This window comes from Amblyraja radiata, chromosome 26 (genome assembly GCF_010909765.2).
Source record: "Amblyraja radiata isolate CabotCenter1 chromosome 26, sAmbRad1.1.pri, whole genome shotgun sequence".
Lineage (NCBI taxonomy): Eukaryota > Metazoa > Chordata > Chondrichthyes > Rajiformes > Rajidae > Amblyraja > Amblyraja radiata.
The window spans coordinates 9,599,350-9,616,072 of record NC_045981.1 but is presented as its reverse complement, the minus strand read 5'-3'; the positions used below and the strand labels follow the sequence as shown (position 1 = coordinate 9,616,072).

At 41.9% G+C, this 16,723-nt stretch overlaps 1 protein-coding gene across 2 annotated transcripts in view; it reads right to left on the bottom strand.

Moving 5' to 3' along the window:
• Positions 1 to 1,128: 1,128 nt before the first annotated feature.
• Positions 1,129 to 16,723, bottom strand: part of arhgdia (Rho GDP dissociation inhibitor alpha) — a 33,679-nt gene continuing 18,084 nt past the window's right edge. For both annotated transcript variants that reach the window (XM_033044191.1, XM_033044192.1), the window contains exons 2-6: positions 13,344 to 13,547; positions 7,185 to 7,268; positions 6,159 to 6,235; positions 3,315 to 3,378; positions 1,129 to 2,642 (exon numbers count right to left, since the gene is read on the bottom strand). In XM_033044191.1, coding sequence (XP_032900082.1) covers positions 2,443 to 2,642; positions 3,315 to 3,378; positions 6,159 to 6,235; positions 7,185 to 7,268; positions 13,344 to 13,533 — 615 coding nt within the window. In that variant the 5' untranslated portion in view covers positions 13,534 to 13,547 and the 3' untranslated portion in view covers positions 1,129 to 2,442. The remainder of the gene's footprint in view (positions 2,643 to 3,314; positions 3,379 to 6,158; positions 6,236 to 7,184; positions 7,269 to 13,343; positions 13,548 to 16,723) is intronic.

Genomic DNA, 16,723 nt, shown 5'->3' with positions numbered 1-16,723 from the left:
CTCCACTGGTTATCCTCTCAATATTCTCCCAACACCACCACCTGCAGGTAGTCCTGACAATTGCACCCAGAGCTGCTGATTTTGTAATGGAGGCTCGGTAAACCCTGAATTCAGTCAGAATTCGCCAAGAATCTTCAGCCCTTGCTTCTGTGTTTAATACTCTACCGATCATATCCTCAGAGTAACTGCTATTTGGTTTTCAGACCAGTTATAAAAAACAAAAGGGATGCCACTTGCAGTACGGCAGTTGGCATCTTTGCACAGGAGTGGGAATGTGATCTCTCCACTTGCTGTACAACTCTTCCATAGATACCCAGGACTTGCACGACCAACAGTCCAGCCGCCTGCACACGGTGGCCCGCTCCAGACTACAGGAGTAGAAACATAGAAAATAGGTGCAGCAGTAGGCCATTCGGCCCTTCGAGCCTGCACCGCCATTCAATATGCTCATGGCTGATCATCCAACTCAGTATCCTATACCTGCCTTCTCTCCATACCCCCTGATCCCTTTGGCCACAACTAACTCCCTCTTAAATATAGCCAATGAACTGGCCTCAACTACCTTCTGTGGCAGAGAATTCCAGAGATTCACCACTCTCTGTGTGAAAAATGTTTTCCTCATCTCGGTCCTAAAAGATTTCCCCCTTATCCTTAAACTGTGACCCCACCAGAGTAGTGCTGAGGGGCGCGCTGAAGCTCGGTGCAACCAACGCCAAGGCTCTGTAGGGGAGGACCAGTCTAGGGTCCTTCCCCAGCCGGACATTGGAGGGCAGGTTGTGGTGGAGACTCCCCTGAAACGAGGGAAGAGATATCACCCCAGGGAGGGCACATGAGTGACAAGGGTGCCAGGTATAATGATAGTCTTGTGACCCTACCAAAGATAACACTAATGAATGTATGTTTAGCAGCTGAGAATGTCAGGAGAATGTTTTTGCACTGTTCTTGTTTTCCAATAATCGGAATAAAGCTTATTTGTGGAATATACCTTGGTTCACGTGACAATAATGAACCAAACAGGGATAATCCTATTCGGTAACAGTCCCGTGTGGAGGAACCTTGATGATACATTTAGAAGTGTTCCATAAACGCAAGTTTTTTTTTTGATTGTTAAAAAGAAAAACCCAAATATTTTAGTCTGAATATTTTATTATTCTTGCTGTGAAAATTATGGTATTGTTCTTTTACCTGCTAATGTCCAGTCTACACAGGAGTCAGAAGAGAACGAAAAAAATAAAAATAAAATCCATTTGAAAAGGGGAAGAGCAGGGCTATGGCAAGACAAACAGGTAAAAAAAAAAAAAATCAATTTTGGTCCCAGTTCTAACCACAATGGCTACCAATGATGTATGCCGGCTGCTTAGAACATTATTTCTTAAATATGCCAAGTTCAAAAACGAGAACTAGTCAAAATTAGCTGGACAACGAAGCAGAGAATCCAGAGCGGATGAAATACTGAGGCAGACTGATGTGTGGCACAAAAATACAAAGAGACATAACATTATCCAGACCATCTCTTTCCAACACTCAAGACAAGTTTAAAAAAGAAGAGCATTTTTTAAACAATATATTACCAGCACCATCTACTGTTCAAAATGTTCACACAGCTCCATTTTGCATCCGCTACAACATGCAAAGCAGTACAAGATCCTCACCATATCTCCCCACAACATGCCAAAGACAGCAGAAAATAACCCCTCCCAAACATACACCTTCAATACTCCATTATATACAAACACTATTTATTTATTTTTTAAACAGGAGTGTATTCATTCAGAAATGTCATCACTGATCAGACTAGCTTTATTGTGGAAGCACGCCCACCAATTCCCAGACAGAAAAACAAAGGGCTTTAAATCCATGCTGGTATAAAAGACGATTAAGAAATTCATGATTTTTTTTCTCTTTGATTTCCATAAACAATTTTAGCGTACATAAGGCAACATGGTTACACAATAAAAATTACAGGATTTATTAAATCTGAGAAGAAAAAAAACAGCCTCTAAAGCTTTATATTATATTCTTCCGCCTAGATTAAACATTGTGACCACGTAGGTTTCCAAGGTTTAGCACTGCGTTAATGCAACAGAGCAGCAGTCAAAACCCCCCAAGGTGGGGCATCAAGCCAAGCCTGATTTACACATCATTTTCTCTTTAAAATAAAACTGCAGCTCCCCTCTCTCCCCTCCTGCAAAAGGCAGCTGTTGGCAGAACAAAAAAAAACGGGGGAAGAATTAAAATGAGACAGGAGAATGGAACGTAGCCATGCATCTGACCTGTGTCTTACCAAAAAAAAATTTGATTTATTTTGCCAATGATCGCGCTGTGCAGTACAAATCTAATATGATTTTGTTTTGTTTCAAAAAAGCTAACTTTGGTACAGGAGGTGTATTTTTGTGATTTTTTTTAAACTATCGGATGGGACTACAGCCAGCCTGGCATTGATTATTCTTTCCAGTCTTTCCTGATGTTGAGCTGCCACTCCCAGGAGAGGTGATTGAATTTGTCATCGTCAGTGAATTCGGATTTGACCACGTAGTTGCCCCTCGCCAACATGCCCTTTGGTGCTTCCTCCTGTGTTGTGAGGAACTCGTACTCGGTGTCCCGCGGGCCGTAACTCCCAACCATGTAATCAGTGCTATCGACTGTTCAAAATGAACAAGAGGAAACAAAACAAGTCCAATGTTTTAGTAAACTCTCCATTATACATCTCAAGTCACACAAACAATTCTACTTAGAGAGATACAGCATGGAAACAAGGAGAACGTACAAACTCCCTACAGGCAGCGCCCATTCTCAGGATCTAGCCCGGGTCTCTGGCGCTGTGAGGCACCAACTCTACCACTGCGCCACCATGGTTGAGTTTAATATGCAACAAAATACTAAACATGACTACTTTCATTTACATGACATTGGTGTCCCAAACATTATGGTATCCTGAAATGGGGGGACTATGTATAAACCATGTCCTGTGACGGAGTGGGATTCCTCCGGGTGCTATGGTTTCCACCCACACTCCAAAGACGTGTAGGTTTACAGGCTTCTATAAATTGGCCCAAGTGTGTAGAATAACATTGCGGGCGACTGATGGTCGGCATGGACCCTGTGGGCCGAAGGGCATATTTCCATGCTGTATCTCTAAACTTGTCTTACCAAACCTATCTTAAAACAAATACTTCACTGAGAAACATCTGACCTGTTTGTTGGAGTCAAAAGGACAAAAAGGGTGCAAGGAATTTGCAACTGTAAAGATTCTCACGACATATTAGACAGGCTAGATTGAGATCACATAACACATTTGCGCCCCATGTACTCACTTTTTATAGATTTCCTAGACGTTGTCTGAATATATTTCAGCCCAGAAACGATTTCTTTGTTAACCTGGAGAAATAGAGAGGTTGAAAGTAGATTGGATGGCTAATCACTTGCATGAAATACACAGTTCTCAGAAATAAGGGTCTGCATTTAGCAATCTACCTCACCGTGCATTTCCTACTGGCATGAAGTTGCATTGCACACAAGGAAAAAGATCCACAATTTTAAAACTATACACCAGGCACAGTGGATACAAGTCTGAATAAAGATTTCTGCCCGAAACATTGCCTAGATCCTTGGCTCCATAGATTCTGCCTCACTTGCTGAGTTTCTCCAGTACTTTTGTCTACAGTGGATACAAGAATGGATTTCAAGTCATCTCTCTCTCCGCAAGGTTGAGGTCTTTCTTTAAAATTGGGTATCTTACAACCTAATGATACAAGCATTGAATTTTCCATTGTAGGTAACTAACTTACAAACCCCTGCTCGCTTACCTGGATGCGCATCCATTTCTCCTCTTCCCCCCATATTCCTTCCTCTGGCTTCACAATTTCTACCTTTTCTATCATCTCACACTTTTTGTCTTTTCATCCCTGGCCTTTGTAAAACCCTTCTCTTCTGTATCCACCTATCAGGCTTTGTCCACCCCCACCTCGCTTCCAGCTTTCACCCCCCTTCCCCTCCCCTCCCATCACCAGTCTGAAGTAGTGTCCCGCCTCAAAAAAAAAACACCGATCCATATTCTCCGGAGATGCTGCATGGCCCACTCCAGCCGGCACCGTGTCCCTTTGTGCAAACCAGCACCTGCAGTTCCATGTTTCTGCATGTTCATGCCTGTTACCAACACACGTGCGTGTTATACATCCCACTCTAACATGTTTATCTTCCCACTTACATACATGTTACACTCACACATTAACCTTGCACCATCATACATGTGCTGTCCAAGCGTTCGACTTTCACGCCTACCCTAAGTTTAGTTGTAGACCATGTTGATCCATATTGGGGCATTTTGTGTCTTCACTTGAAAACCAGCATCTGAAGATCCTCGTCTGCCGTTCACCTGCTCACTAGAATTTGCTGTTTTTTGCAACAGCTCCTCTGGCTTATCGTTGGCCTGTGAGCAAGTCAGGCCACAACTTACAGGCAAAGCAGCAAACTGGCTGCAGTCAGCGGAAATAAATGAAGCCACAAAGAACAGGTATCCATGACTGCCAAATGGAGACAAGGAACTGCAGACACTAGAATCCTGAGTACGACATAGTGTTGGAGGAATTCTGCAGGGGGCGGGTGGTCAGGCAGCATCTGTGGATGGAATGATCCAAAACATCACCTGTCGTAGATTCCCTCTGTAGATGCTGCCTGACCCATTGAGTTCCTCCAACATTGTGTTTTACTCCACTTTGGTGTGCTACCAACCCATGCAACCACATGCACAGTCGTTGCTTCAGTCTATATGGGTGTGACTGGTAGATATTAAAATAATCTTTGTAGCTACAACAAAGCAGTTAGTTTCATTTTAATTTGCCAACTTCCTAATTTTCCCCACTGGATTACTCTGACTTTTCTGCCAGTTTTCCCAGCCTGAGATTTTCCCTTTCATACAACACAGGAATGAGATACTGACACAAAAGTCTAAAATTAGACCCAAACAGTCATTCTTCCAAAGTCTAAGCATTGTTCAAATGAAGTGGATGTAGTCCCACAAACACAATGCTTGATGATATGCCAGAGCTGATTAATACATCCAAAGAACTGCGTGCATAATGGCTCCCACAATTGTGGTTTTCCCTGTGCTATTTCGAGCAGCCAGAATAATGTAAGTAGGATGAGGCAACGTGGATTGCTTGAATACTGGAAACCAAGTATGGAACAGAAAATGTTAATTACAGTAAACCCTTGTTATTACAGACCACGTTATAATGGGTTTCAGTTATAGCGGACTGCAGATAGACACAAAATGCTGGGGTAACTCAGCGGGACCAGCAGCATCTCTGGAGAGAAGGAATGGGTGACGTTTCGGGTTGAGACCCTTCTTCAGACTGATGGTTTCTCGACCCGAAACGTCACCCATTCCTTCTCTCCAGAGATGCTGCCTGTCCCGCTGAGTTGCTCCAGCATTTTGTGCCTACCTTCGATTTACACCAGAATCTTCAGTTAAACATAGAGAATAGGTGCAGGAGGAGGCCATTTGGCCCTTCAAGCCAGCACCGCCATTCATTGTGATTCATGGCTGATCATCCACAATCAGAAACCTGTGCCTGCCTTCTCCCCATATCCCTCGATTCCACTAGACCCTAGAGCTCTATCCAACTCTTAAAATTCATCCAGTGAATTGGCCTCCACTGCCTTGTGTGGAAGAGAATTCCAAATTATTTCCTACGCAAGGAACTGCAGATGCTGGTTTACACCAAAGATAGACACAAAATGCGGGAGTAACTCAGGCAGCATCTCTGGATAGAAGGGAATAGATGACGTTTCGGGTCGAGACCCTTCTTCCGAACGGTCCGTCCTTTTAAGAATACAGGCTGCGAGTTACATTGCGGAGCCATGGAAAGTGACAAGGCATTGAATGTGACAATGAATTGCTTAGATCAACAGTTAACCCAATGAAACAATGTAACAAACAACCTTTAGTGACTTTAGCTTGCAGTAACAAAATACACTTTTAGCTGTTTTTATATTAGAAAACAAGTGTTTCACAGCGTGACCGTTAGGAATTGGAGCAATTCCTTTACTCAGTTATAGCGGACAAACGACAATAATGGACCCCATGGTCTGTTACAACGAGCGTTGACTGTATATTAAAAAATGTCAGTAAGATATTTCTAAAAACGGAAACAAACCTTGAAGCTAATTTTTATCTTGTATTCAACACCCTCTTTGAGTACAAAAGGATTCTTTTTAAAGTTGTCAAGGTCACCTGAAATTAAAGACAGTTGGTTAAACTCAGACCAAGAAATACTGATGGACCTCACTAGTTGGGACATTCGGCTAAACACGCCTTCGGACGCACAGGAATATACAAAAGCATTTCAAAGTGTGCCAGAAACCAAGTAGTACTTTAGAAAGTTGTTAAAGTGTGGCACAGTGCCGGACACCCGGGTTTCATTCCGGGGGGGGGAGGGGGGGTGTCTGTGTCTGTGTGTAGTTTTTGTACGCTCTCCCTGTGACTGCATGGGTCTCCTCCGGGTGCTCCAGTTTCCTCCCACATCCCTTTGGCCCACCTTATCCAAGCTGTCCAAATAGACATGCTGGGCCAGTTCCATCTGCCTGCACCTGCCTCATATCTCTCATCCATAGATCTGTCCAAATGTCTTTTGAAAGTCATAATTGTACCCGCTTCTAAAGCTTCTCCAGGCAGCTCATTCCAAAAAAGAACTGCCAAATGAAAATGTTACTTCTGACGTCCCTCTTCAATCTCTCCCCTCTGGCCATCAGCCTATGAAATGCTCTGGTTTCCTCCCATACCCCAAAGACGTGCGGGTTTATGGGTTAATTGGACTCTGTAAATTGCCCCCAGTGGAATCACATGGAACTAGTGCGAACGGGTGATCCAAAGGTAGATACAAAGTGCTGGAATAACTCAGTGGGTCAGGCAGCATCTCTGGTGAAAAAGGATAGATGACGTTTCGGTTCGGGATCCCTCTGCAGTATGAAGAAGGATTCCGATCCGAAACATCATCTATCCTTTTTCTCCAGAGATGCTGTCAGGAACGAACCCGGGTCTCTGGTGCTGTAAGGCAGCAACATTACCGCTGCGCCACCGTGCCACCACAGATAAAGCTGCAACTGAACATATTGTGCATTGTTTTGAGGTTTGCACATGCACTGTTCTACACATTAAATGTTATGTAGGGTGTTTGACTCACCTGTTAAATCCAGAATTAAGGGATGAGGTGCAGTTGCACACATCAATGATAAACGGATCACTTGGACATTTGGAACCTTAGGATCTGCAAGTAAACAAAAAAATGTAATAAGAAACTGCTTTCCAAACCTGGTGTCTCCAGACAACATGGCAAATTGAAATCACCAAGAAAAATCTAGTTGACATTTATATACCATTAACTTTCAGGTGAACTCTGAAGTGTCGCATTCTCAAGGGTGTTGAGTTCAAGAACACAAAAGCATTCTGATCTTGAACCATTGGGAGTCGTCTGACTGATAATGTTCAAGGTTCAACTTGTATTTAGCGATTCATGTTCAAACATAACATTGCATTCCTTAAAAATCCAAACAAAATAGCTCTTTTTAAAAAATTCAAAGCAGGCATACACCAAGCATTTACAAACTAAAAATTCAGCGACCAACAGACATGGACCACAGCTGTAACAATAGTCACCTGGCAAATGACCCACAATTGTATGACAAGGATACTCAACTTGAAAGTCCTAACCCATCTCCATAAAAGCTCTTAAGGATCATCATTGTGATCTCTCTTTCAAAGTGGAGATGTAAAGGTTTGATCCTAATATTTAGTGAAGAGTATAAAACACCGAGTAGATTATGAGTGTAACAATCATATGGCAGACTGACTTTAGACAAGATACAGCGAGGAAACAGGCCGCGTGGATCAGCAAACATCCCGTACACTAGCGCTATCCCATACACACTAGGGACAATTTTACAATTTACAGAAGCCAATTAACCTACAAACCTGCATGTCTTGGAGTGTGGGAGGAAACCAGACATCCAGAGATAACCCATGAGGTTACAGGGTGAACGTACAATCTCTATGCAGACAGCACCCGTGGTCAGGATCGAACCAGAGTCTCTGGCGCTGGAAGGCAGCAACTCTACTGCTTTGGGAAAGGAACTTGGTTGGAGTGAGGGAGAATCTCTGAAAAGCCAGTCTGGCACCTTATCCAGTCCAACAACCAAACTAAAGAAATATACAAATAAATTCACCACCTCATCTTCCATCTGGACACACGGCAGCATTCCAGGCTTTTTATCACATTCTCAACCCAAAACATAACCTGTCCATTCCCTTCCTAGATGCTGCCTGGCCCGTGGACCCCCCCAGCACTTTGTGTTTTGATCTTTGTGGTTTATACCAAAGATAGACAAAATGGTGGAGCAACCCAGCGGGTCAGGTAGCATCTCTGGAGAAATATAGGCAACATTCTGGGCTGGAACCCTTCTGTAGACGTCACCTATTCTTTTTCTCCAGAGATGCTGCCTGACCAGCTAAATCACTCCAGCATTCCATAATTTCAGCACTCCAGAAAAAGAACAGGTAATATTTTGGGTTGCAACCCTTCTTCAGACTCAGAAGGGGTCCGACCAGAAACGTCAGTTTTTCTCCAGAGATGCTCCTTGACTCGCTGCGTTATGCCAGCATTGTGTCTATCTGTGATACTGGCTGTTCTCGCTCCATCAGTATAGACTGACTGGGCAATCTGTCAGCCTGTATTTCACAATATTATACACACCTCATTCTGTATTATCACTAACTGCCATCATTATGTCTGACTGCACCTTATTGCCACAGCAACCTGGCCCCAACCTTTCACCGACCCAGCCATCCTCCCCCACCTACATTGCAACTTCAACCTTTATTCCATTTTTTTGTTGTTGATTCCTGTTAAGTGTCATTTTATCATCCCATCTTTGAAACATTCCTTTTGACATCCTGAAACTCAGAGCACCTTATGAGTTATTTCACTTCCCAAAATGCAGCCGTTTACGGCACTCGCTGACTGCCTTAAAACTGATGAAAGGTGGTCAATAGATGCTGGCTTTAGAGATATTCACTACTGACAAGCCAGAAAAACTATGCCTATTAGAATTAAAATATGCCATTTTGATCTACATTAAAAAAAAACTACATCTGATTGTTCATAAATTTATGGTGGAAAAAGCTTCCTCAAAGTACCTATTAAAATTCAATTTCAATTTCCACCCTGACTGGAACTCCTAATGTTCTGAGCTCTGATAAATAGTGCTGTCTTCTGAATCTATCAAATCTGCAATGACTAAACCTGCAATGTGGTTTATATTCCACAATAATATACTGGATTCCTGAACAGTTGTAATGTTTGGTAAATCTGGTATTACAATGGAACATGGCGAGACGGGGTTGGAGTTATTCGCTGGGAACTTTAGATTTTATGTGTAGGAAAGAACTGCAGATGCTGGTTTGTGCAAATGTACTTCCATTCCTTTTGACCTTAAAAGTCTGCTGAACCATAAAGGGGGAGATAGTGGCGACAAAACCAAAACTTAGTTGGGCGACACAATGCCGCTGCCTCACAGCGCCAGGGACCTGGGTTTGATCTCGACCTTGGGTGTTGCCTGTGTGGAGTTTGCATGTTCTCCCTGTGACTGCGTGGGTTTCCTCCCACAACCCAAAGATGTGTGGGTTTGCAGGTTAATTGGCTCCTGTAAATTGCCCCGAGTGTGTTAGGAGTGGATATGAAAGCAAGATAACATAGAACTAGTGGGAGTGAGTGATTGATGGTCTGCACCGACCTGGTGGGCCGACAGGTCCGTTTCCTTACTCTATCTCTCAACTAAAATGAACCAAGTCCACCCAGCTTGTTTCTATCAGCATTTGTTCTGACCTATTTCCATCACAGACCATGGCAGTGATCAGTAAGCTCAGCTGATCATTTTAACTCCTTTCCCACATGAAACGGATCCAGATCCCAACAAGTCTTGTTCACTGGACACGTGATATTTATGAGCTGTTTTGGCAGCTGACTCTCAGATTCATAGCAACCAGATTGTTCTCCAGGGAAAAATCTCCCTCAAGCATGCTTTATTTTGTTAGAATCATATGAGGTGCAAGACATGTTGATCTTTATCACACTCGCTTTCATCTTGAACCAAATCAACTCAAGATTAAATTGCGCACCATTTTGTGAAATACACAACAAAACCATTTTTAACCAGCTTCTAAAAAGCAGAAAAATGCCTCGAGGCAACTCAAAATGGACTCCAACATTTGCCAAAGGAGATTTGAAAAAGAGAAGTAGCATAAATGACACTTGCAGATTTGACGTCTAAAGTCGTGGTACAATGCAAATCATTTTTATTGCATCACCAGTTATGGGATCATGCTTAATTGTATGAAAAACGTTAGCTGGAATAAGAATCGGTGTCAAACTGAAACAAAGTGGTTTCTTATACAACACAAAAGATCCAATCAGAGACATTTACCTTGATACTGACGTGATAAAACCCACCCCACATTATATGATAGAACTTTATTTATCCCAGGAGTGAAATTGGTCTGCCAACAGTCATAAAACACACCAAGATACATGAAATTAAAGTGACGAATGGAAAGTCCAGGATTGGGGTCAACCCCACGACATTAGGGGGAGGAGTTGTACAGTTTGATAGCCACAGGGAAAAAGGATCTCCTGTGGAGTTCTGTGCTGCATCTTGGTGGAACCAGTCTGTTGCTGAAGGTACTCCTCAGGTTGACCAGTGTGTCATGGACGGGGTGAGCTGTATTGTCCAGGATGCTCCCGCAGTTAGAGGAGCATCCTCCCCTCGAATGAATTTAACTCCACCCCCAGGACGGAGCCAGCCTTCCTGATGAGCTTGTTAATACTGTTGGTGTCCGCGGCCTTGGCCCGGCTACCCCAACACATGACAGCGAAGAGGATGGCGCTGACCACCACCGATTGATAGAACATCTGCAGCATCTTACTGCAGACGTTGAACGAGCGGAGCCACCTCAGAAAGTACAGACAGCTCTGGACATTACCAAGACATGATTATTAGGACTGTTTTCCATCCTTGGTATCCTGATGTGGTACGGCAACAGCTCCGCGGCTGACAAGAAGGCTCTGCAGAGAGTCATCAACACAGCCTAGAAGATCACCGACACACATCTGCCTGCCCTGGAAGACATCTATAGCAGTGCTTCTTAAACTATTTCAGTGTCATTCACCCATGAGTCTTTATCACAAAATTTCATTCACCCTCGACTAAATTTTCTTATGTTTTTTGGGTAATTTTCGTCTCATTCACCCTGGTGTATAATATCTGAATAAATTAAGTAATTCACCCTTCATTCACCCCTCTAGTTTCATTCACCCCAAAATAATTTAATTCGCCCTTGGGTGAACTATTCACCAGTTTAAGAAGCACTGAATAGCTCCCGTTGCCTGCGGAAGGCATCCTGCATCCTAAAGGACTCATCTCACCTCGTACATCACTTGCTTGCCTTTCTACCCTCAGGAAAGCACTACAGGTCCATCAAGGCGCACACCACATGACCAACAAACTATCCTAAGGCCGTCACCACACTGAACTCTGTACTGAAAGCATCCCCCCTCCCATAGTCAATATTTATACTCTACAATACCTACCTTTCTGCAATCCTGATATATTCATTTATAATATTTATTTTTTAATACTATTCCGTGCAATATCTTCTAGAGTGCAATATCTTATATTCTGGTATGGGTGCATATGTAGGCATAATGTCTTTGCGTGTGTGAATCTGTGTGTATGTGTCACAGTATGTGTCACAGCATGTGCACGTGAGTGTATGAACAATTTTTATTTTTCTCACTTTTTTGCTGTTATTTTATTGTCATTTTTTATCTTGTACATGCGCCTGAATTTTGTTGTATGCACGACTACAATGACAATAAAGTAATAATGTAAAGTAAAGATCTACGTTATATCTATGTCTTTTCAGTGCATGATTTGATTATTTTTATGCTAGGCTATCAAGTGTATTTTTTGAGCCACAGCGAATCTTTAAGTCGCATTACACTCGATCAATTATTCTGCCTGCCCACAGATGTTCAGCATGACATCCCATTAATAGTTAATGGTGCCCCTACATTCAGAAGAAACACTGCAGCCCAGGCCTGAGGCACAAAGTGCTGGAGTAACTCAGCGGGTCAGGCAGCATTTCAGAAAGACATGGATAGGTGATGGTTCGTGTTGGGACCCTTCTTCAAACATGTTTTCACTCTTTGAAGAAATTAGAGTCATAGAATGATACAGCATGGAAACAGGCCCTTTGGCCCAACTTGCCCACACTGGCCAACATATCCCAGCTACACTAGTCCCACCTGCCGAGGTTTGGACCATATCCCCCAAAAAACTGTCCTATCCATGCACCTAACTGTTACTTAAATGTTGGGATAGTCCCTGCCTCAACTGCCTCCTCTGGCAGCTCGTTCCATACACCCACCACCCTTTGTGTAAAAACGTTATCCCTCAAATTCCTGTTAAATCATTTCCCCTTCACCTCGAACCTATGTCCTCTGGCCTTCGATTCCCCTACTCTGGGCAAGAGACTCTGTGCATCTACCCGATCTATTCCTCTCATGATTTGCTACACCTCAATAAGATAATAAATTCATTGGGTAGAAATGAATGACGGGTCATATTTTAAATGAAGGGTCATATTTGCCTGCAGTTAACAAAGATTTTTAAAACATGTAGAACTGGTTTTGAAAGGCATTGTGGTTGGGGTGGGGGCTGGAGGGAGAGGAAATGACAGAGTATAAATGACTGAGTGTAATGCTACTCAAGGATCAGCTGTAATTCTGAAAATGCACTTTATAAGCCACATGAAAATAATCAAATCATACAGAAATGCAGAGACAATGTGCATCATCTGTGTCTTTTTGCGATGATGATATCAGATGATGATAAGCACACCAGTAAAGGTTAGACAGACTGTATGTTGTCTGGAGGAATGATGGCCAAAGAGGTCACTAAATAGAGGCCTTTACAATGATGAACAAATTCAGCAGGTATAGACGGAGATTGTTTCAATTGTTGGAAAGAGGATAACCAGAGACCAGAAATACAAGATTGTTAGTAAGGAAATGCACTAGAAATGCCTTCAGCTAAAAATAAACAGCAAGAATGTAGAACCTGCTACCAGAGAAGCATTGAAGGGAATGTGTGGTGCATTTAAAAAGAAGCTGCATAAGTATATGAAGGAAAGAACAGAATTAACGCTACAGGTTCCAGCACACCTATAACCCAGATAAAATTATAAGAGCTCAGTTGAAATTCAATTGAACAAAAACAGCTTGACCTACCATTAACTTGACCACGGTTCCCCAGCAGTAGCTCTTTGTACTTCCTGAGGCTCTCGTCATCTTTGTCCAGCTCCTCGATCTCCTGCAGAGTTTTCTGTGCTGGTGGTTTGTAACCCACTGCAGACTCCTCTTCCTGATTCTCAGCGGCAATGGCTGCTAGCTGCTCCACGGTTGGCTCCTGTTCTGCCATCTTTCTCCGCGCAACTGTAACAATAGTGCAGCGTGTGAGTTCACAGCATTCTCTAGACCACTAAATATTTACACAGAAAATAAGCTCCAAGATTCAGTTTAAGCGCCGACATAAAACTCCATTAAAATTGCATTCTGTTGTTGCACGATCTAAACAATCTAAGAGAGTCAAATCTTAAATTGTTTGCAGGATCTAAACAACTTAAGAGTCAAATCTTAAAAACAGTTTCTGACAATTTGGTTCGAAACAGGGAGCTTGAAAATCTGTGACACACACTTTAGTTCTGAATCCAAGGAAATCTTGTAGCGAAGTGCAATTTGATTGTTAAATTAAAGATACAAGTTTTAAAATTTCTCCTTAAACAAAGGACGGCGCTTGTTTTAGAAAGGCAGTAAAATGGAATAGATTTTAAAAGGTAAATATAAATATACACGTCAGAGATATAATGAAATATTTCAGTTGAACAATCGCAATGAATTGGCCAGGGTGTCTTAACGAGGCAATTAATCAATGCATAATAAATGTCCAAGCTTCTGGGAATGGGAGAGTGGGGGGGGGGGAAGCACAACATATCCACATTTGTGGACCAAACATTCCCTCCCCCTACAATTATACTTCATTGTCTACAGAGTTAAAATAGAAAGATTACAAACAAACTAAGACAGCATTAACAATAGTTAGTGTAGAACACAACTTACACATCAATGCAAGTAGCCTCGGTTTTTATTCTTCCATATATGGCAGTAGAACTAGCATGGTTTCACAATGAGTTTCAAGAACAGATGATTTTGACCTAATAACTTCACTCAAGCAAAGACCAGAAAAGCTAAATGTCATAGCTTTAATTACATTGTAAAAAGGGCAAATCTAATATTTTAACATTAAATACAAATTGCATGCCATCCAGATGAGAAAAAAAGTTATTTCTAATGATGTGGCGAGGGGAGGAAGACTCAGCAATCATGAGGTTCTACAAATCTGGACAGGTTAGATTATAATCCCTTCCTGCACATGAAACAGAATCCATTGCTTTCACTGATAATCTAGTTATTAAATCCATCCCTGCAAGATGCGTCTAGAGAAAGGCCACATGGTCACAAGGAGAACACACAAACACCCATAATCAGAATTGAAGCTGGGCCTCTAGCACTGTAAGGCGGCAACTCTATTGTTGTGCCACCATACTGCCCCCACTTCTCCAAATCATGCACATTCATATATAACACTGTCTATGGCTGAGCCGAGTAGGTTCCACATTATACTCCAAAATATATTCTATTTAACAAAGTTATTTGATAATAGGCCTAGAGTGTAAATCTGCTGAGAAATTAATTGTTTATTTCATTTCATTACAATGAAATTTTATTTTTACAAACTCTGAATGCTCCCTCCCATCTTAAAAATGAAATCACTTCACTGTGATAAACAAATCCGTGCAGCTAAATTACACAGGAAAGTAATACTGAAAGTAATTGGTGACTGATTTAAAATTAAAATCAAGTAGTCGAATCAATTTACAACCCTTAGCAAACTCTTAGTGAAGCACATTAATTGTGAGGAGCAACACTCCCAATCTGGGACCAGAACTAGGTGCCATGATCATAAAACAGTGCAGAGTTTGCTCTTTAAGAACAACTCTCCATAGTCGTGCAAACACTTTTACCAGATTCTTAAAGACGACAAAATGCTGGAGTAACGCAGCGGGACAGGCAGCATTTTTGGAGAACACGGAGAGGTGACATTTTGGGTCAAGGCCCTTCTTCAGACTGGGTCCCAGATTCTTACCACCATGAGAGCAGTTTTCCAAATCAGTCTGAAGAAGGAGTTTGGCCCGAAACGTTGCCTATTTCCTTTGCTCCATAGATGCTGCTGCACCCGCTGAGTTTCTCCAGCACTTTTGTCTACCTGCCAAATGGTGTGTTCTTGTGCACTGTAATTGTAGAGATGGGGTGTCAAAATGATGAACCAAGAATTATTAATGGCTTGAAGATTATGTTTGTTGATTGGAAAGCTGTAACTGAGTCTGTCTCCCTTTCAGCCCTAGCCCCATAGCACTCACTGCTCAAACTGCTTTCTTTGTTCAGCTTGATTCTTCATCATTCTGTCCATTCTGTCCCCCATCTGTGCCCGACATGGATTTGAATGCCTCTAATGCAACTATCAATAAGATCACCACCTATAGTTCCAATAGCAGATTCAGGAGAACATTTCTTTGTTTGGAACCTGAAACTTGGTATCTCAGTGAACAGATGAGGTGAATGACATTAACACAGTCAAGGAGAAGCCAGAGAGGTATGAAGCAAAAGAGATGGAAAGGTGCATTGCTAACATTTGTTAAGAGAAGACGCGGAGAGCATGTGTGATATACAGACACCAAAAGGCCCATTTTTTGGTACCATTCCTGAAAAATTCCGCATGAACAAATTGACAATGAATCAATATTGTCAGTTTGTGTGCAGCATTGAAGTGTTTCAAAGAGATTTGATAACAAGTTAATGGTGTGAATTTAAGTTTATTATGGCATATCACATGAAAACCCACACATAGTGCAAAGATTACAGTTGGTATTTCTAGCTTATTTCATGCAGTTGGTCTGAAGTTCCTAAGAACAGCTTTCGATAACAAAATAATCAGATGAGATCAGATTATCACCTTTTTAAAATATGTTGCAAATAGTAAATTGTATTTTTAAACTCATTTGACTTTTATTAATGTAATTCAGTCACAGAATTCGACAAAAATAACAGCAAATATTGCTCAAAGTATCAAGCTCGAGATTAGGTTAATTGTAGAGAAAATTTAAGAATGCTGATGAACACTACCATATATTTAGGAATCTGCAGGAGAAAAGGAATCCTGAACTGAATGTCCAGAGATCCATTGCAGCAGCAGGATGGGTGGGTAAGTTGGTTTAAGATTACATACAAGGTACTTGCCTTCATCAAATCAAGATAAAACAAGGTCAGGAAAATAAGACAAAAAATATGCTAACCACGAGTCATGCACAGGATGTGGTCACAGCCAAGGGAATGATAGCACTCAAGATGGTGCAGAGAAAATTGACATGGATGTAGCCAGAGAAAGAAAATGTTAATGACGAATATCCCGACTAACGGGTGCCTTTTAAAAAAAAAACATTGAAATCTGAGGGACATTAATTTCTGATTAATAAAACAGCCCTAGATACAAT